This window comes from Podarcis bocagei (assembly GCF_964188305.1).
Source record: "Podarcis bocagei genome assembly, chromosome: 8".
NCBI classification, from domain to species: domain Eukaryota; kingdom Metazoa; phylum Chordata; class Lepidosauria; order Squamata; family Lacertidae; genus Podarcis; species Podarcis bocagei.
Genome location: NC_138133.1, coordinates 27,201,139 through 27,224,668, shown reverse-complemented (window position 1 = coordinate 27,224,668; position 23,530 = coordinate 27,201,139). Strand labels below are relative to the sequence as shown.

The 23,530-nt window shown below is 44.4% G+C and overlaps 1 protein-coding gene across 1 annotated transcript; it reads right to left on the bottom strand.

Annotated features, from left to right (window-relative positions):
* Positions 1-1,319: 1,319 nt before the first annotated feature.
* On the bottom strand, positions 1,320-17,570 carry LY86 (lymphocyte antigen 86). The gene is made up of 5 exons (XM_081206727.1): positions 17,288-17,570; positions 6,385-6,471; positions 5,105-5,233; positions 2,034-2,086; positions 1,320-1,873 (listed from the first exon to the last, which is right to left on the bottom strand). Exons 1-5 carry the CDS (start codon positions 17,400-17,402, stop codon positions 1,790-1,792), a joined length of 468 nt encoding a protein of 155 aa, XP_081062853.1. The 5' UTR covers positions 17,403-17,570; the 3' UTR covers positions 1,320-1,789.
* Between the last annotated feature and the right edge of the window lie 5,960 nt (positions 17,571-23,530).

The following is a 23,530-nucleotide window of genomic DNA, read 5'->3' as shown; positions in this document are numbered from 1 at the left end:
ATTTGAAAATTTTGACCTGTTCTATTGGCTGATTGTCCATCTCCCATCTGTGATGTCTGTGTCTCCTAGCGAAGACCATGACTTTGGTTTTTTGGTGATCAACCACCAGTTGATCTCTCCTGCAGTAGGCTGAGAATTCTCTTAGTAGCCTTTTGAAGCCTACTTTAGTTCGTGATAAGAGAACCGCGTCGTCCGCATAGAGGAGCGCTGAAATTGATTTTTCGGCCAGTTTGGGGGCATGAAACTCCGGGGATGTTAGGTATTTGACCATGTCATTTATATATAAGTTGAATAAGGCCGGGGCTAAAATACAGCCCTGCTTGACTCCTTTGGTGGCTGGTACAGGGCCAATTAGTTGCCCATTTACTGAGGTTCTTACATATAACTTGGAGTCTTTATATAGGCTTTTTATCAAGAATAGTAATCTTTTGTCAATGTTGGTAGCATTGAGTTTAGCCCAAAGTTTGACTCGTGAGATCAATTCAAAGGCCGCCTTCAGGTCAATAAATGCTGCGTATAGAATCCCACGTGTTTTATTGACGTATTTGTCAATGAGGTGTGCTAATACGAAGCAGTGGTCTATTGTTGTTCTGCCCTGTCTGAAGCCGGCTTGCTCCTCTGCCAGAACGCTTATCTGCCCCCCTCCCACTTTGATTCTCGGGCACCTTATTTGTCTACCTTAACCATTCCAAAACTCAGGTGGGCCTTTACACTGGCCAGACTAAATATGTTACCCTCAGCTGTTCTTGAAGGTAGATATCAAAAAATTTCATTCGAGAACCGGCTCTGCCCCTGTGGAGCTGGCTATGTAGAGACTGTGTCACACGTTCTCTTGTCCTGCTCCCTATATAAAGATCTCAGGGACGAGACCATCACGCCGCTCCTATCTGCCATCCCAGGTCGCTCTTGTGAAGCCAAATTGTTCTCACTCCTAGCCGACCAGAACAGCTCGACAACAGAGAAGGTTGCCAAATTTATCGAGAGAGCAATGAGACTGAGAGCTGCTATCTGAATGACATCAGTGTTGTCACCCGGATTCCTCGCCTAGGATCTTATTATTATTATCATTATGTTTTATTTTTATTATTTTATTACCTCTGCCAAGTTTTAGGTACTGAGATTATTAATTTATCTGCATCTGGTTATTATTATCTTTCTCCCTGTCCTGACCATCCCCCCGAGGTTATATTTATATGTGTTTGTCCTTTGATGCTATGGCCTGTCGGCTACGCAAATAAAGTCTATTGCTAGAAAATAACATATTGAAATACATTATATGATGAGAAATTGCTTGCACATAAGTGTATACTAATCAAAACTGCTTATAAAAATATGTTTATTAGGAAAAAGTTGCACGAAATTTTCATGAATTTTTTTTTTTAAAAGCGGATTTTGCAAAAAGCTGCAGAAATGTGGGGAACTGAATTTCAGACTGGAAGAATTAGTAACTGAGAGAACCTCAATGTACTTTTTCTTTGATTCATACTCTTGAGTTTAAACAATACATGTAAAGAAAGGAAGCAGCGTGTTATAGGAAGGAAAGCTGAATACGGTATATTGCATTGAACCTTGCTGGGACAAATTGGCATACAGGGATTCTGTACTTTCATTAGGTCAACAGAATGTAAACAGCAATTGCAACTAAGCCTGCGTGTTACATTATTTTGCTACGCCACATCTGTCAGACTGCAGACAGTAGGGTTTCCAAAAGTAAAACAAATCCCTTCTCTAGTTCATGGTGCCTTTAGTCGTGTCCCTTAATGACTGCATTAAAAATAGCAACACCCTTTCAGTGACTCTTAACAGTGAAATTAGCACAAATAATAGTGTGATGGTCTTGATTTAAAAGCTCCACCTTTACATCAAGGTCTCCCTAGAAAGAAAGAAGAGGAAGTCATTAGATCAGAATAACCCTGCAATGATTGGCTCCCCCCTTTTGGGGGCATGTTCACTTATAATATCATCACTGCCACTGGTGGTTTTGCTACTCAAATAATACTTGTATTTCAGAGGGCAAACCAGAAAAAGCTTACCTGAGGGAGCTCATGGAATCCCAGCGAGACAGGCCCTTCATAGTAGATTAGTTCTGCAAAGGAAATAAATCAGTAGCAAGTGAGAGAGCCAGAAATGATTTTACAGCTAGGTAGTGTACTGTCTGTGCACATAATACCCATGGTTATAATGGATAACTCCAATATCCTGGAAGAAAACTAGAAATGAAATCCCTGCTCAGAAATGAACTGAGATCCAGAGTTGCTGTTCCAGTAGATGTCTAATGTGCTTTCTCCAGCTCGCTCCTTCCCTGGTGCATTAAGAACATACAACATCTAGCAGTTTATCACAGTGACCGGGACATATGGGTATTTATAGCTGTTTTAACTGAGTGTGGGCAGTAGGACTCCTCCTGTATACCAAATAGATGTGGCCAGTGCCAACAAGACTGGAACCAAAACAGGGCCAAGAGACAGAGATGGCCATTCATTTCCAAAGCATGCCTTGAAGACACATGAAAAGGGGCTTTCTTGCTTGTTGCCTCCATGTTGTGGAATACTGTTCCTTGCTCTAGACCAGGGTGGGGAACCTCTGCCTCAGGGGGCAGACTTACCGTATTTTTCGCTCCATAAGGCGCACCTGACCACAAGGCACACCTACTTTTTTTGGGGGGGGGATAACTCAAGGGGGGAAAATTATTTAAAGGGAGCGCTGAGCAGAACCTGTATGCATCCCAGGCTCTGCTCAGTGCTCCCTTTCATGAGCCACGTGGAGCGTGTGTGCGGCGCTTGCAGGCTTTTCCCCGAGGAGGGAGAAGGGCAGCCCATCTTGGGGGCTTTTGCGGGAGGTGGGGGAAGTGAGAGAGCCTCGCTCTGTCCCTTCCCCCACCTCCCGCAAAAGCCAGGGATAGCCGCGCGAAGGCTCCGCAGGGCAGCAGGATGAAGGCTCCCCTGTCTTACTGAGGATTTGCAAACCCCCAGAAAAATGTGGCCTTCTGATTTAACATGTGCACAGCAGTTTGTGTTGGGACCTGCGATGGACTCCAGTACTCTCTAATGTATTTTCTACAGGTTCTTATTAAGCACTTCATCAGAATAAGGCAGACTGCCAGGAGATCTGTGGGTGCCTTTATTCTTCTTCTCATTTTTATTTAATTCAAAATACGAGAGAGAGAGAGAGAGAGAGAGAGAGAGAGAGAGAGAGAGAGAGAGAGAGAGACGGAATGTAATGTTTCCATCAGTCCGACTTCAATAATTTGCATGATTGGTTGCTCATGTAGTATTTGTCTATTATTCTGTGACATATTTTTTAAAAAGTGCTAGCAATTCCTCCGAGGCCATCTTAGTAGATGAACTGTTGCGTGGTCATGAAACTCACAGCGCGGTGTTTATTATGTTTCAGATTGAGATGTGACTGCAGCAGAGAAAGAGCGACGGGGGCCTTTGCACATGATTACCTTATTGTGTTATCAAAGCACGTTTCTTTCTCATTTATTGCACAATGTCCGTGTGTACGCTATCTACCGATAGCAGAGGGCTGCACAGCAATGAGCAATATCCAATGCCTCTCCAAGCAGTAGCATGTTCAAACTGCCCTCATAGTTAACCTCTAAAAACCTGCTTTCTCCAGCTCGCTCCTTCCCTGGTGCATTAAGAACATACAAACTGCCAAATTCAGTGGCAGATGTTGGTCTTTAACATTTCGACAGCACCCTATACAAAGCCAAAATTTGGCACCCCCCACCTCTCACCTTCCGTTCTGCTCAAGTCACTATGTTGTAGCTGAGAAGCCCTGCAGTGCCCTCTAGTGCTGGCGCCCAGTGCAGCAGAACTTGTTGGACTCGCCAAATTCCAGGTAAGTGTATACACACAGTATAGCATTTCAGGCTTAACAAACGAACGTGTTAATGGCGGATGACCACTTTCCTCCTGATTAATTGATAGGGCCCACAACGCTTGAAACTCCTGAAGGACTTCTCACGCTGCAAGCCAGGCAAATGTAATTCCTCCAAATGTCAAATCTGATGATCGAGAAAATTAAAATATGCCTTCCCCTTATTGTCTTTATTAGAAGCTAGGATAAAATGAGGAGTCATTTTAAGTAATGTGGTAAGGAAGCTTTAAAAGGGCTGTTTTAGTATGACTTTGCAATAGGTCATTATATTTATGTAAAATTCATTAGTGAATTGTTCCGAGCAAGGCAGCTGATTGATTGATTGATTGATTGACAAATCTTTAACGAACTGATAACCCTGCTTACCAGTTATGTATGCCAAGAATACAATTTGTTTTACCCCTATGGTATACAGCTGTGGAAATGCATGTTTGGTAGTAGGAATGTTGTTCATTATCGCAAACACTATTGATATTTTCTCAGTGTTGTTGATGTGACCAACACCATGCATACCAGTGTAATGAAAACAGCACTACTGCATATGTACTGAATGGCAGCTATGTGTTTTGCAATTGCTCCATGCTTCTTGCATAATTTAACCCAGTCATATTTCTACTTGTAGACATTTTGCTGTAATCAGGAATGAATGGTAGTAGGATTGATCCGTCTACCATTGAACTGTCTTCATTGACCGGCAGTGGCTCTCCAGAGTCACAGGCAGGGCACAGTCTTAGCCCTACGTGGAGTTGCCAAGGATCAAACCTGTAACCTTCTGCATTCAAATCAGGTGTTCTACCACTGAATTACTGCCCTTTCCTTGCTAAAGGTGCTGTGCTTCACTTATCCCTTGGGCTTGCGTTTATTTAAGATGTTTGTGTCCTATGTTTGCTCATCCTGGAATTCAACAAGACACCCATGAGCTTTCCTGGTAGCCTTTCGTCCATGCGCTTACCAGACCAGAGCAACACCTGTCTACCTGTAAGCTTTGTATACCTTCACATTGTCCTCTGCCTTGTAAGTAGAACCTCCTACAAGAAAATTCTAGCACAATGCTTTTTGCAGGAAAAGATTTTGACATGCAAAATTGTTTGTGTAAAATTAAACAGGCTGGTCAGATATTTCCGACCTGGTGTGTTCAACTGAAACAGCACCTTCTCCCTGCTCACTACAACTGCTAGCCACTGAACATATAGCATGTTATTCCTGAAAAATTAATCACCTCCTTTCTTCTTTCCGCAGTAAAGAAACTCTGGGTGATCCTCTTCGCAAAGTTCCTTGGAGTAAAACGGAACACTCGCCCCATTCATGCCAAGAGTTACTTCCACAGACAGTTTCCTGATGCTGTACCCTGTAGAGAGAGACAGAATATAAATCTAATGAGCAATTGTATGGAAATCAGAACATTGTCACTATGTTAGTTGTTGTTTTTTAAAGAAGAGGGAGGGAGGGAAATCTTGTTCTTTGTTTACATCATGGGTTTAATCACCACTATTTATTTATTTAAAATATTTCCTACTTGCTCATCATTGCCAAGACAATCCCAGAGGGTTACATTAAAATAAACGCAAAACACATATTTAAAACAAACACAACGAACAAGCTGAAATCAACAGTATAACAACAAGTTCAGCTTGGCCCTGAAAACACAATGAAGTCCATGTCCAGCGAATCTGAAAAGGGAAGGAATTCCATTACTGGGATGCTGATGCCAAGAAGGATATCCTTCAAATTTATGCATATTGAAGAGGACCTTGGTGACAGCAAGATGTTATGCGTTTCTGAGTGTAATAAATAGTGATGGTTTCCAAAATTAGGCAGCTGTCTTATACACACTTTTTTGGGAGTAAGTCCAACTGAACACATATGTCCACAACGGCCACATTAGACAAGTACATGTTGGAGGAAAGGCCTATTATCAGGGCACAGATTGGCCGAATGTATCTAGACACACACTCAGTCTTGCCCCGCTCCCTGGGTACTGATCTGGATTGGACTCTTGCAAGGGCAATTCGTCGCATGTGATTTGCTATTACACAGATAAAAGCAAGTTTGGAAATAAGGAAATTGGAGCGTTGCTTCAGCACTGGTCTGAAGTCGATGGGTGCATTATACAGACTGCCAGAGAGCGGTCAGGTTGAGCTGCCCACTTCCCTGGCAGGGGTCTGTTTTGGAAAATAAAGGTTATGTGTCCCATTACATAGGTATGTGCTATGCCATACTTGAAAGATACCCTGCAACCCTTGTGTTTGGTGCAGCATAGGAAGAGAGTGTTTTTAAGCTGATGGTAGTTCAGGGGAGGAGTCATCTGACTCACCCTGAGAAGGAAGGAGGGTAGAATATCCTTTTCTGAGACCCGGGATGGAGACCTCATTGTCTAGGGACATCGCCTCTTGGGAGCTTCAGGGACTCAGTCACCCCCATCCTTGGAGGTATCATCTGGCTGCGGTTGAGTTCTGAGGACTGAGAGTCCTGGGAGACAGTCAAGCACATTATACTTACTTAAAATGGTTGCTATTCTGATGTTAATAGTTTCGGGCACTACACTGGAGCAGGTGTCAATGCTAAAAGCCAAATCTTGCAGTGGATCTGTGAAGAAAAGAAAATGAAAGCCACAGGTGAACCAATTTTCTATACATTACAAAGGAGACTTGTTCTAGGAGCAAGTGGACCCCTAAATGGGAGGTTTGGTAGAGATACCCTGAAAATATTGTTCTACTACTCTGGTGGCTCCACTGGATATTCATTCATGATGATTTGATGCTACCAGGGTGGACACACACAACTCCCCTGCTTGCAGTTACACAAGTTCTGGGCTGGCCACACTGCTCAGTGGCGTAGCGTGGGTTGTCAGCACCCGGGGCAAGGCAAGTAATTTGACCCCCTAACCCGTGGATTTGCGCCCCCTAACCCGTGGATTTGCGCCCCCTAACCCTAACCCCCAGATGTTGCGCCCGGTGCGGCCGGCCCCCCCTGCACCCCCCACGCTACGCCACTGACACTGCTGCATTTCCAGTCAGTACCAATGCCGTAACTTCCCGCTGAAATCGTCTCACTTTTTAGACCACAAATGTTCTGGTTATTTTTGTCCTGCGTTTGTTGGGCTATAGCCCCTCTGGACGGCAATAATGTGGTAGCATTGGGAAAGCATTACAGGACAAAACAAAGTAGAAGATATCTCCCACTAATGCACTAATTGCATTAAGAATAAAGACTGCAATAAAACACCAGTCTGGAGGGGCCCTAAGATCAAATGTCCTATGAAAGCGCCACTCTGAAATGAAATATGGTAATGAGAACCACTATTTTGGTCTGATGATGTGCTGTTCCATTTCTCTATGAGTGCCACCACGCTTCCTTATTCTATGAACTCAAGGAACCTCAAAACCTGCTGCAGTTACATAGCAGCATAGGAAGCTGCCTTGTTCTGCTTTGGGTGCAAAAGTGGTATATAAATAAACTCTAGCATAGCATAGAATAGGATAGCATAGCATAGCAATTGCCCCCAGACCCTGATGTCCATATTAATCCAGAAGAACTTGGGCAGGAGGAGCCCACAATGCCTGTACTCCTGAGGTCCAAGGAGGTCATGCTGCCCTCCTCTGACTTTGAGGGTTCCAGGTCAGAAACTCAAGTGGGACCACAGCCTCCCCATCTCAGTTGAAGCTGATGACTACTAAAGCAAGAATACAGATCCAGCTTCTCAGATTTGCAGTTCCTTTTGGAGGCTCAGTCTGAGGCTGACTGGTGCTGAAACAACTTGTATGGAGTCTCCCACTTGAGCTCTGTACGGAGCTGTCCAGAGCTGTTCAGGGTCACCCAGAATTCTGAAACCATTGTATTGCCACCCCTTCGTTCCTTCTAGATTTTATCCAAACCTGAACTCTTTTTGGGAGTCAGACCCCCAATACTGCTGAGATGGCACCCCCCCCCAATAACCTCATAGTGTTTTCCTCTGCTTTCATTATGTGCCAGGAACTACTTTATAGGCACCAAGGACCACTGGTGGTTCCCAGGCCACAGCTTAAAAGCCAATGCTATAGAAAAAAGGCTGCATTTTCCTTTGTTCTTCATTCACTGAAGGCCAGCCCTGACTTATGGGGCAATTATTGAAATGGAGCCCTACTTCTGCCCCTCACCATTCCTGCTATTTCTGTTTTAAGTGGTTGCATGTCAAAGCTAGCTAGGCTTCAAGATTTCCCTACTGGTTTTTGAATATTGCAGGTGTGATCTCCTAGCGTTCGTCTTTCTTTGTTCCCTCAGTCTTCTTCACTGGCTGCCTTTCGTGCGGGGAGCGGAAAATGCCAACACAGTTGAAGCCATGTCACACATTAATTTCAGCCAAGGAGACAAGCCCCCATGCATCTCCCTTTACTGTATGTTGGGAACTTGGCAGCAATCTTTTTCTTCTTTTTTTACACAGTTACCGTTAGAACGTTGTTTGGTGCTTTTTTCATTTAAAAACTTCTGGCAGTTATTTTGTAATTGTATTTTCGGGAAGGACCTACAGAACCAGGTTGATTTTGACTTCTCTTTTCGGTGTTTTCATTACCCCTTTCCCATTTCCTCCTCAGCGTCTTCTGGATAATGATAATTTGACTTCTGCAAGATAATGTTTTACTTCTTTTTATTTTTGTGCAGAAGGTCAGGGGTGGGGGAGAGAGAGACACTTCCTTCCTTCTTCAAAATGTTGCTTGTATGCTGCACAACTCACAGATCTGAGAACAGTAATTCTTCTATCTGTGCATTGTGCCTTCAAGTGTGGATTAGTTTTGCACCTGCAGTGGGGAGAGATGTACAGTAGCTGACATTTTGTATTTTGTTTCAGATGTCATGAAACCTCTCTCTCTCTCTCTCTCTCTCTCTCTCTGTGTGTGTGTGTGTGTGTATATATATGTGTGTGTGTGTGTGTGTGTGTGTGTGTGTGTGCGCGCGCGCGTGCAATTCACAGAATGGCAGATTGGGCTAATTTCAGTCAACGCAGCATTTTTTCCTATCCTCTACAGCAGGCATGGCCAAACTTGGCCCTCCAGCTGTTTAGGGACTACAATTCCCATAATCCCTGATCACTGGTCCCGTTAGCTAGGGATGATGGGAGCTGTAGTCCCAAAACAGCTGGAGGGCCAAGTTTGGCCGTGCGTGCTCTACAGGGTGCTGCAGGCCATTTAAGAAAACACAACCCCAGTGGGTTGGCCTGGGGCAGCCAATTAACACGGCCCATCTTGATTAATCGACACTGATGCTCAAAATAGCCTGGGTCCCATGTTGCCTAACTTGCCTGTCTGTCTGCTGTTTCTGCGCTCCCCAGGTTGTGTGGTGGGGAGGCTGTTGGTGATTATTCAGCTGATAAAGGAAAGGTGCTGTATATATGCTGAAAGGCATCCTTGTCTATATTGTTTCCCAAGCTTTGCTGCTGAGCTATGCTTTTGAAAGCAGATTCTGGGCTTAACTCCAGGTGAGCTCTGGCTCGGATTAAGCAGTGCACTGTGGGGGACAGCAATGCTTCTGAATACTCATTGCTGGCAACCACAGGAGGGGAGAGTGTTGTTGTGCTTTGGGGCTTCCTGCAGCCATCTGTTTGGCCACTGTGAAAATATGATGCTTGACTAGATGGCCCAGCAAGCTCTTCTTACGTTGAAATGCACAGACTGGGAAAAGAAGCCCAGCCCAGTTTGCATTCCTGACTGAGCACCAGCCTTCTCCTTATTTCACTCAGGGAGCCCCATTCTTCCACCCATCCAACTGCAGGCTGCAAATGTTCACATCCTCAGTTCTCACAGAGTCATAATGTTTACCCTTCTTTCCTAGGAGAAAATGACACTCTCACTTCAACTTTTCACGTCGCTGCCACATTCTAGAATAAGTGGCACTGTTGAATTCACAGCCTTCCCTCCACCCACTTTCTCCAATCTGTTCTCACTCGCAGAATTCAAAGTTTACTCGTCACACTTCATCCTTTTGATCATGGAATAACTGCATATGCACCCTGTGCCTCATGAGCCAATGGGAAGCCGCAGTGCCCCAAGAAAAAGGGAAAAAATGGCGAACTGGACCCTAGCTCTGGAAACATCCTCTGAGGATGGAATATTGTTTCCAATAGGGGTTGACTGCTGTGCCACACAGACTCTGCACGCAGAAAGTCCCAAGGACAGCTCCTGGCATCTCCAGGTAGGTTTGGGGAAGACCCCAATCTGGAGAACACTGGACAACACTGAGCTGGATAGACCCACAGTCTGACTTGGTAAAAGGAAATGATCTCCTGTTCTGGAAATGAAGCTTGCTGATATGTGTGCATGCGCAATGACGCCCTATCAAAAAGCCAGGGAACAACTTGGGTAAATACTTGGTTAGCTGCCTGTCCAACTCTGTACAGTGGTACCTTGGGTTAAGAACTTAATTCGTTCTGGAGGTCCGTTCTTAACCTGAAACCGTTCTTAACCTGAAGCACCACTTTAGCTAATGGGGCCCCCTGCTGCCACCGGAGCACGATTTCTGTTCTCATCCTGAAGCAAAGTTCTTAACCTGAGGTGCTATTTCTGGGTTAGCGGAGTCCGTAACCTGAAGCGTCTGTAACCCGAGGTACCACTGTATTCTTATCTCTTTCATCCCTTCAGCCAATAATCTAAGCAACAGGTTGCTCTGTCCCAAACAATGAAGTATCTGATGCTCCTATGAGCCACTGGGGAGAGGAGACCTGCCCAGCATTTTAGAATCACTAATAGAAACATGCTACAGCCCTATTCAAGTCTTCAAAGAAACAGGAGGGAATAAAAGCATGTACCAGCTCTCCCCCAATGCCCCGTTTCTCCACCTGACCCAACCCAGATCCCCTGGATATCAAGGCTGAAGATCTGATGGCGGTTCTTTGTTTGGCTGAGCATGCTTAGAACCTTCCCTGGGCTCAGGAACCCTGGGTGTGCAGGGATCCTGATTGCCACGGGAATACTAAGCTAGTTCAGCCAAACGCATGGGATGGGATTCACCTAAGGAGCCCCGAGAATTTCCACTTACACAACAAGCCTTTCCTCTCCTCTCCTTGTGCATCCTGTCCCCCTAGCTCTGGAGGGGGTTAGGAGAACTCCTAGAGGAAGGAGAGGGTGGAATCGCTGCCTGTCAAGCTGCAATGCTTATGCAGAGTGAATGGTCCGAAGAGCTCAAAGTCAAATTCCTCCCATAAATAATTCCTGTTCAGGCATTTAGCATTAATGAGTGGAGGTTGGGGTCATAGCCTACAGGGACACTGGGGGAGGAGCTAGCACCCACAAACTCCTGCCCCTTCCACTCTTTCTCCCCTTTTGTTCTTTGAATACCTGAACAGGGGTTTAGAATTGTTCCATCACCTCCTCCACCAATAGCCTCTTACTGCCCATGCATGATTTGGTTCAATAACCCTGAACGGTTAGTGGATAATTTTCTAACACATTATTGCTTTAAATTATTTTTTGTGAAAACAGAATCCTGCAAATCAATGGCATGGGTTTCTACTAAGGCATCAATCTGGCTGAGTTCATGCAGTTCTTAGTGGTATGTGGGGGGGGGGGGCAATCCTTTGGCCTTTCCGTATTATACTTCTGAGAGCAGTGAAACAATGGCAGGGCAGTGAATTACTTTAGCTCACTCCCCACACACCATCCCCCAGGTTCACACTAAAATAGAGCAGGAAGGAAGCTGGAAATGAACACATGAATGAATAATTCTTAACACTTACATAGTGCTTTCAAAACCCTTAAAAATACACCCTCTCATTTAATACTCCCAACAGCACAGATGAAAAAATGATTGCAGGACATTTTTAAAAAATCGTAGTTAAATGTTTTTGCCAAACGCAGTGTTTCCCCAAACTTCTGACAGCTGATGCAAGCTCTCCCCCTCCTTTCAGCTTTACACTTGCATAGTTGCAGAAGGTCATTAAAAAGAGGTCTGTAGCACTGTGAACGCACTTTGGGCTTTCTGCCACCCCACTTCCTGCTGGGGGATGAAACAACCCCCCCCAAACAATTTGCCTGAGAAAGGAGGAAGTTGCAACATTTCAGGCAGTCAACCGGTTATGAGGCATGTGTGCCCCAACACACCCAAAGGCTTGGGATGCAAGGCCACTGGGCAGAGTAAACACTTTTCTTACAGATTTCAATCCCTGGCGTCTCCAGGCTATTGCTGCTGCTGTTTTCCTCTTAAATATCTCAGATAGCAGGTGAAAAGAAAGACCTCTATCTGAGACCCTAGGGAGTCACTGTTGGCCAGAACAGACAACCCTGGTCTCTCAGGAACACCTGTTTCCCCGCTCTAATTCAGCATACAGTGGTACCTCTAGATGTGAACGGGATCCGTTCTGGAGCCCTGTTCGCATCTAGAAGCAAACGTAACCCATGTCCACGTGTCTGCGCATGCACGGGTCATGTTTCAGCACTTCTGTGCATGCACGTGACGTCATTTTGAGCGTCTGCGCATGCGCAAGCAGCGAAACCCGGAAGTAACACGCTCCATTACTTCCGGGTTGAGGCGGAGGGCAACTTGAACGTGCTCATCCCGAAGCACATTCAACCCGAGGTATGACTACTGGCATTTGGTTCAGGTGTCACAGCCAAGTCATGGTTTCACACCTGCATTTCCCCCGACGTGCTTCCGTTGTCTCCTCTCCCTAATTTCCTGGCTGGTGAGAACTCATCTTCACTATAACAACTGAGTAGGGCAAACTTTGATTACTGCAAACCATAGTTTGCCTCCGGTATGAAGACTATGACACATTTGATCATGACAGACTCAATCTCAGACACCTGGGCTTTTTAGACCAAGAATGAAGCGTGTGGCCCTGCATACACTCGACTTCGGTACTTCTATTGTGGCTTGTTAAGCCACAGTTTCTTGAGGCACTGTAACAGGGAAACGATGGTTTAATTTCCCTTTGCAAACCAGGATATGCCACCCTCCCAAGAAGTGTTCTTATTGAAATGTGTGAGGAAAAGAAGGAGGGTAGGGGAGGAAAGAATACACAGGCAAAAAACTATGGCTGATTAGACTGAGATTAGACTGAGTGGGTGGCATGGCAGTGATGCCCTTCTCTACCATGCAGTGCACTTTGCTGCCCGCCATGTGCACCCTGGTGGCCTCACTGGTGATGCTCATGATGGGTGGGGCAGTGAGGTCACAGGAGCCGCCGGTGAAGTACTGGCACCTCCCCCCCCCCTTGGAAAAGAAACACTGCCTGAGCATATGATGGAGGGGCTCACAGTGCTCACAGCATTAACACCCCAAGAAGGTCTTGCTTCTCCCATTGCCTTGAATTCCATCAGAAATTAAGCATCTCTCTCCCTCACAGGCTTCAGCCTGCAGCCTCCTGCTTCTAGCACACACACACACACCTCAACTGAACTCTGGATTTTGTGCTTTTTGTGCCATTATCTCACCAAGAAACTGGCCTGGCTATTCCAGCAATTAAATCCTTGCTGGATTCAGGAACATGAAGGTAGGGCTGCCATATTTCAAAAAGCGAGGTTTTTTGAAAACGTTTTGCCCAAACATTTGGGTTGCCATACGTTCAGAATTCCCAGATACTGTATACAAGGGCTGAATCCTGGATATGTCTGGGAAATTGGATGTATGGCAACCCTAAAAGGGAACTCAGGCAAACAGCCCACCCCCCAGAACAAACAACAATAGTTTTTTTGTGGTTTAATCTTAGAAACATCCAGAAGTGTTTAAATCCAAGTGGTGAATTTTGCCTTTCCCCCTCTCCCTTTGCTGAGACCTGAAACGGTTCTCGTGAGCCTACTTCAAGCAATATAACTTGAACTGCTTCGTTGAGTGTGAAGGCATCAATATTTGGCCCTCAAGGAAAGGACTTTCAATACTGCAGTGTCTGTCTACCCAAAGAGCAGAGCCTGGCTGGGACCAGCTCATGTCATCCTGTGCGTCAGGTACCTGAGTGCTTTATAAGTCGCCCTCTATTGACATGCCCTGATTTGTGCCTCACATGATCAGTAAAACCATCTGGCGCCTAATCTGTCTTTATTGCTGACTCTCCTTAAGCAGGCACTAGGGAGCCATTTTGGTACCTTGAAGCTTAGGGATATTTTTCTTCCTGCTGCCACGGTGTTGATTTCTGGAAATAGCACCGGGTTATGCTTCATGTTAAATGACAGAGTTTAATCTAAGCCCACAACCTCTGGGAAAGACAAATCTGAAATGTACTGGCTTCTGGGTTTGTTTGTTTTCTTGATCTCTTGTCATGATGGTTGATGAGCCTGGGTTTTAATTTGTCAGAGTGACTGAGAGAGGGGTGGGAAAAGTACTTTGGCTGTGGAGAGAGAAAAGTGTGTGTGTGCGTTTGTGTGTGTGTGTGTGAGAGAGAGAGAGCGAGCGAGAGAGAAAGAGAGAGAGAGAGATTCTTTTTCTCCTCAGGTATGAACTTTTCATTTTTTAAGAAAAGCTCTCTGTGTCTCTGTCCACTAATTTGATACAAAGGAAGCACAGAAATTCAGACAGACCTAATCTTCCGAATCACATGTTTTAGATTTAAGCTCTTTTGAGAAATGAGCTGAAGAAACGATTCATGAGAGCCACAGCTGATAGAGGGCTGTTAATCCAGGTCCAAGCCCTTATTCAGCCATAAAGCTCACTAGCCTTCAATTTGTCGCTGGGGGGCGGGGACCAATGTGCATAACCCTGCTCCAACATGGCTGCTTTTCCCCCTCAAGAGAAGACACTTCAGGAGGGTCCCATTTTGATCAGAGAAGTGGCAGATAACCTGCTGGATGGGCAAAAATCTATGCTCTTGGGGGCATAGATTTGGTCCAGAGGCCCCCATTTGCTAACCAACCAGAGTTAATTTGTTTGCTCATCCGTTTGTAAGGAAAACCAAACATTCAAGGAAGTTGGGCTGGCTAACACCTTTCAAAGCCATGCATAGCACTGGGTTAACCATGCTTACTCTGACGCAAACCTCATGGGTTTCATTGGGACATGCCACCAAGGTATAGGATTGTGTTTGCTAGTGTTTGTGGCATGAACCAGATGGTATAAAGTTTGGGATATATATAGGAAAATACTTTTTTTTAAAAAACAACAACAACCTGTCTGCTTATTATGTGTGTGTGAGAGGGTTTTGTTCCATTTTATTGTATTTGTATCCTGCCCTTCATCTGTAGATCTCAGGGATGCTCACAACTGGCTTTTACAACTGGGTTGTAAAAAGTGGCTCATCTGTTGACAGGACTCTTCTATTTTAAAGTCCAATTTAAAGACAAAAGAACCACAAGGTTTCCCATCAAAGGTGAGCAGCACCTGAACAACAGACTGAGCAGGCACCCTGGTCACCTGTTCCCAACCTTCTCTGCAGTGGTGAGATGCAAATTTCTATTTCTATCTGAATTCTAGTAATCATTTATAAATCTGAAGCTGTGCATTTAAATTACCTTATGGGTTTTAAAAATGCAAATACCCTCTACCCCATGTGTCTAGACTAGAGAAAAGGGTCACATGTAGCAAGTCTAGAAAAGCTGAGACTGGCAGGACTGGACTACCAGTAAGAGGGCATCTCTGTGTTTTTCCTATTCTGAAGGGGCAAAACAAGCCAGTTTCATAGCGCCAGTTCTATTTTCCTATTACAGGAGGGGAATCCGCTTACAATACCTGAAAGCTAACTTCGTCTCCTAAGAATCGGCTGCTAAAAGATTTCATTCCAAATATTTATTTGCTCCTCGTGCCCCTCACTGGTTTTATTTTAATGGATGTGTAAAGCTGCGCCTGAGCTTCAGGGGAGGGGAAAGCAGGGAGGGCAGCCTTTGTGTTGGGATGAATTGGAAAAACAAACGCTCAGATTCTTCCTTTGCCATTAATCACTTTTCACGTCACGTGCCTCTTATGAATGAGATGCCTATGAAGCTAATTCCCTTTGTCCCCACTGCAGGGCGCATCAGTGCAGCGCAAGGCCAGCCGAGGTGCCGAGTTGAAAAGGAAGCACTGCCAAGCGGCTGCCTTTCCATTCATTTCGGAGCAGCTTGTTTCCCTTATTCTTTCCAGCAGATCTGAAGAACAAACAAGCCCACAGTCCATGGGAAATGCCGCCGCGAGGAGCAGCCGCCGCACGGCGGAGCACGGCAACAGCTTTGGATAACATGGCTCCTTCTGAGTAGCACATTAAGCCTCATGCCAGGTGGAATGGAAGGGTGTGTGAGTGGAGGTGGGGGGGAGAGAAATCCAGAATTTGCACCACTGTGGCAAGCAGCTTTTCAATGTCTACGCTACAGCGAGAAAATAAATTGGTATATAAACATCTATGATAAAATCTTCCTTTTAAAAAAAGTTACGAAATTGCATTTTCCCAAGCTATACCTATTTTTTTGACTGCTCATGCGTCATCTTTGCAGTGGGCCTGTCCTTGCCTCCTTGTTGATTTTATTAGAAATTGGTTCAAAAGCCCAAATTCATGCTGAATTGGTGAAAGACATATATTAGGTACTTTTATTTATGATATCTCTGCAGGGGTGCCAACTTGAATAAAATATTGGGGGGGGGCAGGTAAGTTGCATCCCATATAATTGATCACAAGATGCGGTGCACACACCGTTTGAATGCCAATGTCCATCAATTTTTTTTTTGGGGGGGGGCTCAAATATTTTATGGGAGGGAGTGAAGGGACCTTGGCCCCTAGGCTTTGGCTCCTATGTATCTCTTTATTTATTACAATTGTTTTTAATCTTGATGACTGAAAGTTTCATCATGCACAGTTTTATCTCATGCAAAGCTTCCATGGCCCAGTGGAAGCAGATTAAGAACACAGAATGAATGATACACTGAATGAGACTATTGATCCACCTAGCTCCACATCGTCTACACAGGCCAGGAACAGCTCTCCAGCATTTCAGACAGGAGTCTTTCAAATCAGTGCCAGGATAAGTCAGGAATTGAACGTGGAACCTTTGGTGCACAATGCATATGCTCTACAACTTAGCTATGGTTCACCCCCCCCCCCAAGCTATGGTCCTGTGATTAGGTTGGAAAACAATTGCTCCAATCTAGTGATGAGTTCTAAGCAGAGGAATTCTGATGTACGCAAGAAGCTGCTTGCACAGAATGGTCTCTTCATTTAGTTAAATGGGAGGAAACAATCCACACAGACAGTGTATTTTTGTATCTGGATCATTTTTGTATGTCGATCATGTCCCTCCATTGGAAAAAAAAAAGATGGAGATTCTTGCACATGAAAGGAATGCACCCACCCACCCAGATACACATAAATCTCTGGACTGGGATGAGTGACTGTCCTAGATTAACTTAAAACCTTTTGTGGCTGAATGTGGGATCTGCCACGGGTCTGCCATGTCCAGCTCTAGCAAGCCACCTACTGCTCTGCAGCTGCCTGTTTTCTGCCAATCAGAAAAAGTTAAATGGAGCTAAAAGATCTCACCACAGCTTCTGTAGTTTACCTCCAGCCGATCAGTCTTGCAGAGGAGGTGCGTAGGCCATTCAATGCTGGGGGTGGTATAAACCAACAAAAAGACAAAGGAAACAACTTTAAACATCTTCACGCTGAGGAAGAGGGACTGTGTGCTTATGTCTCTATCTTGAAAACAGTCTGTTTGCCTGCTTCCTCCTTCTAGTGAATGCAGCAGCTCCAAGCCACTACACAAACTGCTTACACAAATGTTAATCCAATAAGGGCTCGTGCCTTGAGATGGTATGAAAGAGTGAGCAACTGGCTAACCAGAGGGGCGGTGTTCCTCTTTTAAGGTCTCTGGGCTGTGTTTCCTGCTACTGTGTGCTAATAATGAAGGGTCCAAGAATGAGTCACTCGCTAGACCTCAATTCCATGCGGCAAGAACACTCATGCTATCGCCCATGCAGTCCCCAAAAGCCTTTATAGCACTTTCATGCTTCGTCAGGTTACAAGCAAAAGTCCAACCAGTTTTGCAGTGCAATCTCATACATAATCCACTCAGAAATAAGACCTACTGACTGAGTTCAATAGGACTTACTTCTAAGTAAAGGACTCTCTGCACTTTCCAGTTATATAATGGGATAGTTGCTGTGTGATGCAATGCTTTTAAGAGTGAATTTGAAGCTGATGGTCTGCACCTTTGGTTGAGTATCCCTGTTATTAGAGAGTGAACACAGAGCTTTCTTTTCCAGACTAATGGCGGGTTGTGTCTGAATTGAGAAAAGTTATGGTCGGCCAAATGGTGCTAAAGAAGGACAGAACTTTCTTTATGTACGCCACAACAGCAGCAAGAATACTTATTGCAAAGTATTGGAAGACACAAGATCTACCCACTCTGGAAGAAGGCAGATGAAGGTGATGGACTACATGGAATTGGCGGAAATGACTGGCAGAATCCGAGACCAGGGAGAAGAGTCGGTGGAAGAAGATTGGAAGAAATTTAAAGATTATTTACAGAAATATTGCAAAATTAATGAATGTTAGAATGATGTCAGAATGAAGTTAAGTGGTTTAAGCAGCAATGTTATAAAGGTTTATGTAAAAATGGACTATTAACAGGTGAGAACCCAAAGTTATAATATATTAAGTTAAAGGATTAAGATAAAAACAAAGAGGGAAAGAAATTGCTGAATTAACTAATTGACTTGGAATACAAAAAAGGGAGGTGTGAGGAGGTCAGGGAAGCAAGGAAATGAATGCAAGGTGGAAAGATTGATGTATTTTTAAAGTGTTTTTTATCTTTTTTGTGTATTTTGTATTTTTCTTTTATTCTTATTTCTGTCTTTTTTCTCTTCTTTTTATTTATGTAACTTTTTTTTCTTTGAAACTTTAATAAATATCATTTTAAAAAAAAAGAGAGAAAAGTTATGTGGCTGTAGTCTCATCCCTTATGTAGCCTCGTGTTCCTCCAGCCGGTAAATGTCACAGTTAGGAATGTGCACATAGGAATAGCCCTTCTCTGCAATTGTTTTGCTTTGTGTTTTTTTAATATAATAACTTGTATTATAAACTTGCGGGTGTTCAGGGGATGAGAAGAGGTGAGAAGAGAGGAACTACATGTGTCAGTTTGAGCTATGGCTTGCCCTGGAAGTCTCATCTGTCTGTCTTGAGAGACAATGGAGTGCACTTCAGGGGGTGAAGTCAATCCATTGCATTAGCAGCACCAAAGTGACCTTCCATGGTGTGCAAGCCTGGGCAGTGTGTATGGAGGACCTGGGCAGCCCAGACAACAAGACCTCTCTCTTGGCTCCAAAGGAAAGCAGAGCAAAATGTTTGGCACCAGCTTGGTTGTAGGAGTTGCCAGAAGGAGCTGTACAAGGCGCTATCCAACTGTCTTAGGGACTCCACTCCTGATTTGCATATGGTTTACCTCCTAGCCTTTTCTTCTCCTAAAGATAACCTGCACGGCAGCGGGGGTTTAGGATAAGGGGGGGTTCAGGATTTAACCTCCTCCCGTCAGACCTGTAAGATAGAACTATTCCACCTGGCCTTTAATTTGAATTCAGCCTGATCTTTTATTTCCCTTCTCTTCCCTCCCCCTCCCCTTTTATGAAGATCACCCGCTCTGAGACCCCACAACTAATTCTCCCCTGGCCTCCTCGCTGGCCCAAGTAGGACCAATTCAGCCAGCTAGCCCTGGGGATTATCTAATTGATTTTTTATTTTTATTGTTATTCATGTTTTTATACTGTATTTTATGCTGCTTTTATGATTAAATGTTTTAAATTGTTAGCCACCCTGAGCCTGGTTTTTGAACCGGGAAGGGCGGGATATAAATAAATTTCTTCTTCTTCTTCTTCTTCTTCTTCTTCTTCTTCTTCTTCTTCTTCTTCTTCTTCTTCTTCTTCTTCTCCTCCTCCTCCTCCTCCTCCTCCTCCTCCTCCTCCTCCTCCTCCTCCTCCTCCTCCCTGATGGGCTACCTTCCCAGGTTGACATGCCCCACCTCCCCCTGCACGTGTAGAAACTGTCTTCTTGACCACTATTGGTCTCGTCTGCTCAATCTGCCAGAGCCTGTCTTTGCATGCAGGGCAAGTCCCTAACTCACTGAGAGTTTGAGACCCATCATCTTCCCTCACTTGGTTTAGCCAGCCAGTTGGAGCCGTTTCTAGGATGGGGCTGCTGTTGCATGCTGACAGCTTCTAGAAACCACAGCTGAGAGCTGAGTGCAGGGTGGACAAGCTACTCAAGGAGGAGAATAATGTGCCCCCCCCCCAGATGTCAGATTTTGTTTTGCAGTAGCTTGATTTAAAAACCAAACCCAAATCCTGGACCATAAAATTTCCCTGCCCTGGGTTATAGTGAATAAGTGCTGAGTTTTAAATGCTCTCAACCACGCAGCAGCTATGTCATACCCACTGGTGTTGATGACACACAGAAGAAGTGCAAAGGGAAGGTGTGGAAAGTTAATTCCACTTCTCCTTGTAGAACATCAACAGAACAGTAATGATTGGGTAGTGCTAGGGACAACCCTTCTAGAAGCAGCTCGTCTGGAGTTTTAAAGGTGGTGATTTTGCTCTTGTGTTTCATTTTCCCGGTCTGGATTTGAAGGTCTTTAATGCTGCTATCTTAAATTTAATGTATTACATAAGAATTGCATATTTTGATGTGTTTAATTTGTGTGGTTTGTTTTCTTTAACAAGAGCAAAATTATACACCTGGTGGGTCTGGGAATGGATCCCCATAAAATGGGTATGTAGTTTTGCCTTGAGTGGTCCATTTTATTTTGATAGAACTACTTGCAAAGCAAGGTGTTAGCAGACTAATGGAAATGAGGATACTGCAGAGATGTGCATTAATGAAATTAATGTTTTTGAGTGGATCTACAGTGCAGCTTCTCACTCGATGAATTGACTGCATTTAAACACATTCACAGATTGAAAAACGTCAGTGGTAATGCTGTGTAAGGATCCTAGGGCCAGAGGAGAGTTATTCTTATGTGCTGAAAAACTTATAAGGATAATCAAAAGTTGCCACTGTATGCAAAGCAAAAGCCATCGTCGTCATCACCATCATTTCACTTTAAGCTTCAAAAACATTTCATTTCCCCCTACTGCAGTGACACACCAGAGCCCAAATGACTTCAGAAAAAAAGCAAGCATGAGGTCCATCAATACTGTGAAAAATCCCAATTTAAAAGATGTGTTGATATTGATTTGTCAAGTGAGCATTGTCAGCTTCGGGTGAGGCAGAAATGATTGCTTCCAGAGGGCAATGGGAGCAACTTCTCCCTGGACACTACTCTGGCGCATGTTCTTGAGAACTTTATCAGCGTGAGGAAGGGAGGGATCTCACTACAGGGGAAAAAGCCTCTTCCTGGTCTTCATGCGACTGATGCATGCATGGAAACAAGGAAGTGGCAATGTAGTAAGTGGCTCCACCCTCAGTTATGTGCAATCGTTACACGCTTGGCTTCTCAATCTTGTGGAGAAGGATGCTGTGGTTGTCTACATAGCCAATATCTGAGAGGGGCTATGGTTTCCCTACTACATTGTTGTGGATATTTCACCAGTATAGTTCTATGATGTGAGAAATGGACAATACCAGATCACAATAAGTTTTTTTAAAAAAACAACAACAATGAAAGGGAATATTATTGAGTGGCAGAACATGGGACCATGTGCTTCAACCTCCTTTGAAATCGTTCAAGGGGTCAGCACAAGAACTTACTCTAAATACTCAGGTTGCCCACGAGCAGGACCTGAATGCAGCAACACTTTCTCCATTTGTTATTGTCAGTTTGCATTTCTAAGTGCAGAAAGTATTGATCTGATGTGTAGAGATCTTTCCTGTTCTAATTAGTTCAGGAGGGTTCTGGAAGCGTCTCTGTGTGAAAGAAACAAGCAGAAAGTTCATGATGTTTGGGTCATTCCTTCCGAGAAGCTGAGTACAGCTGGCTTAAACTGGTTCTGTTATCTCTTCTGTCAAGGTCATGCTGACTATTATAAGAGGCCTGAAGGAGCCGGGGTTTCACTTTCTCTTTCTATCTTTTTTACTTCTGGTGTGGTGTTCTGTACATAGCATGCTATAGTGTTAAGGTTTAGTCGTCTTATAATTTATTGTAAGTTTAAGTTAAGTCTGCTGCAACTGGATTTCTTATGGACAGTGCCAATCCTGAATGTACACTGGTACCTCACTTTTCAAATGCCTCTGTTGACAAACATTTCAGTTTACAAACACTGTAAACCCGGAAGTAAATGTTTTGGTTTTTGAACACGCCTCAGAAGTTGAACATGCCATGCGACTTCTTCTGAGTGCAAGATCCTGAGGCCTAGCTGTCGGCTGTTGAGTTTTCCATTTTCGAACATTTCAGAACTTGAATGGCTTTCCGGAATGGATTGAAAACCGAGGTACCACTGTATTGGATTTGTGACCATTATGCTCATTTGCCTTCTGCAGCAGTAAAGCTCTGCTGGATGAAATACAATTGCCTCTGGTTTATTTTTTTGTAATCCTGCAGCATGTTTATGTTTTTACTCTGATAACTATATGCTGGAATCTGCTCTGGATCAATATTGAGTAGAATTGCATGACAGTTATTCCTAGCAGGTCTCTGACACGGGTGGCAATATATACACATTGTGGTCCAACTCTATGATTCTATTCTATGATTCTATGGTAGCTGTTGATAGCCTTATCCTCCAGGATGGTTTTCAGAGCCACCCAAAGTTGGTGGCGATTGCAGCATCTTGCCGGGGTGAATTTGATCACTTAACTATGAGCTGTGTGAAAAAGTACCTCCTTTTGTATGTCCTGAAACACTGAGCTGCATTGGATAGCACTGAGTTCTAGCTCTATAAGCTATAATTTCTTCCCCATCCACGTATTGTAAACCATGAATCATTTGATACATCTCTCTCATGCTGCCTACCTTATCCTTTCCCCCCAACCTACGGCTTCCATAGCATTCTATTTTGTGATGACTTGATATTAGACTAGTGGTTCCCAATTGGTGGTTAACCCACCCAGGGGATCCATGGCAGCATTCAAAGATCAAAGGGACCTGTTGAGGGTCAGCAGTTACGGTGAGCCACTTTGAAATCTGTTTGCAGGTGCATTTTGAACCCAAGTGGGCAAAGCGAGGTTCACTGACAGCCCTGATCCCATGGCGCTCAATGGGGAACTCGTAAGTGCAGCTGATCTCAGTCGGGCTCACTGTCAGCGCGGATCAGTGCTTGCAAAGCAACAATTGGGAGTTCATTCTATATACAGAGTGGCACATGTGAGCACAAGTCAAGGTTTGCACTCTTTGTGTTGTTTTACTTCCAGTTCGAAGTGGGTAGGCTCAGAGTCAGCCCACCTAGAACAGAGCTGCAGTGCAGATCACGTAAGTTGGTCCAGGAAAGGGATAGCAGGGCCATAGATCTGTCTAGTTTGATCAAACAATTGATCAAGCAAACCAATAGCAATGTCTGGTTAAAGCAAGAACAATTATCCAAGGGAATGTGATGGAGAAGGAGTGTCTGGCACCGGCAGCGAATGTGCTGTATTTAATATTGACAAAAAGTTCCAGCTGAGAATTACGTGCGAGTCCAATTTGGATGTTAGCTTGCAAAGTCAATTTTACACATTCTTTCTCTGCTGACCTCTTACCGCCATGCGTGAATTCATATATTTGGCTTGTAATCCCCATGGAAATCAATGGGATTCACCTCTGAGTAGACCTGTGCTGCTGTTAAGACAGTAAGCTGCCACAATTAGCAGTTTGGGAAGAAA

Coding starts and splice junctions, on each gene's coding strand:
- LY86 (XM_081206727.1), bottom strand. CDS start 17,402: ATGTTTAAAGTTGTTTCCTTTGTCTTTTTGTTGGTTTATACCACCCCC. Junction 6,472..17,287: donor GGTAAACTACAGAAGCTGTG/GTGAGATCTTTT, acceptor TTTTCTTCACAG/ATCCACTGCAAGATTTGGCT. Junction 1,874..2,033: donor GATTCCATGAGCTCCCTCAG/GTAAGCTTTTTC, acceptor CTTTCTTTCTAG/GGAGACCTTGATGTAAAGGT.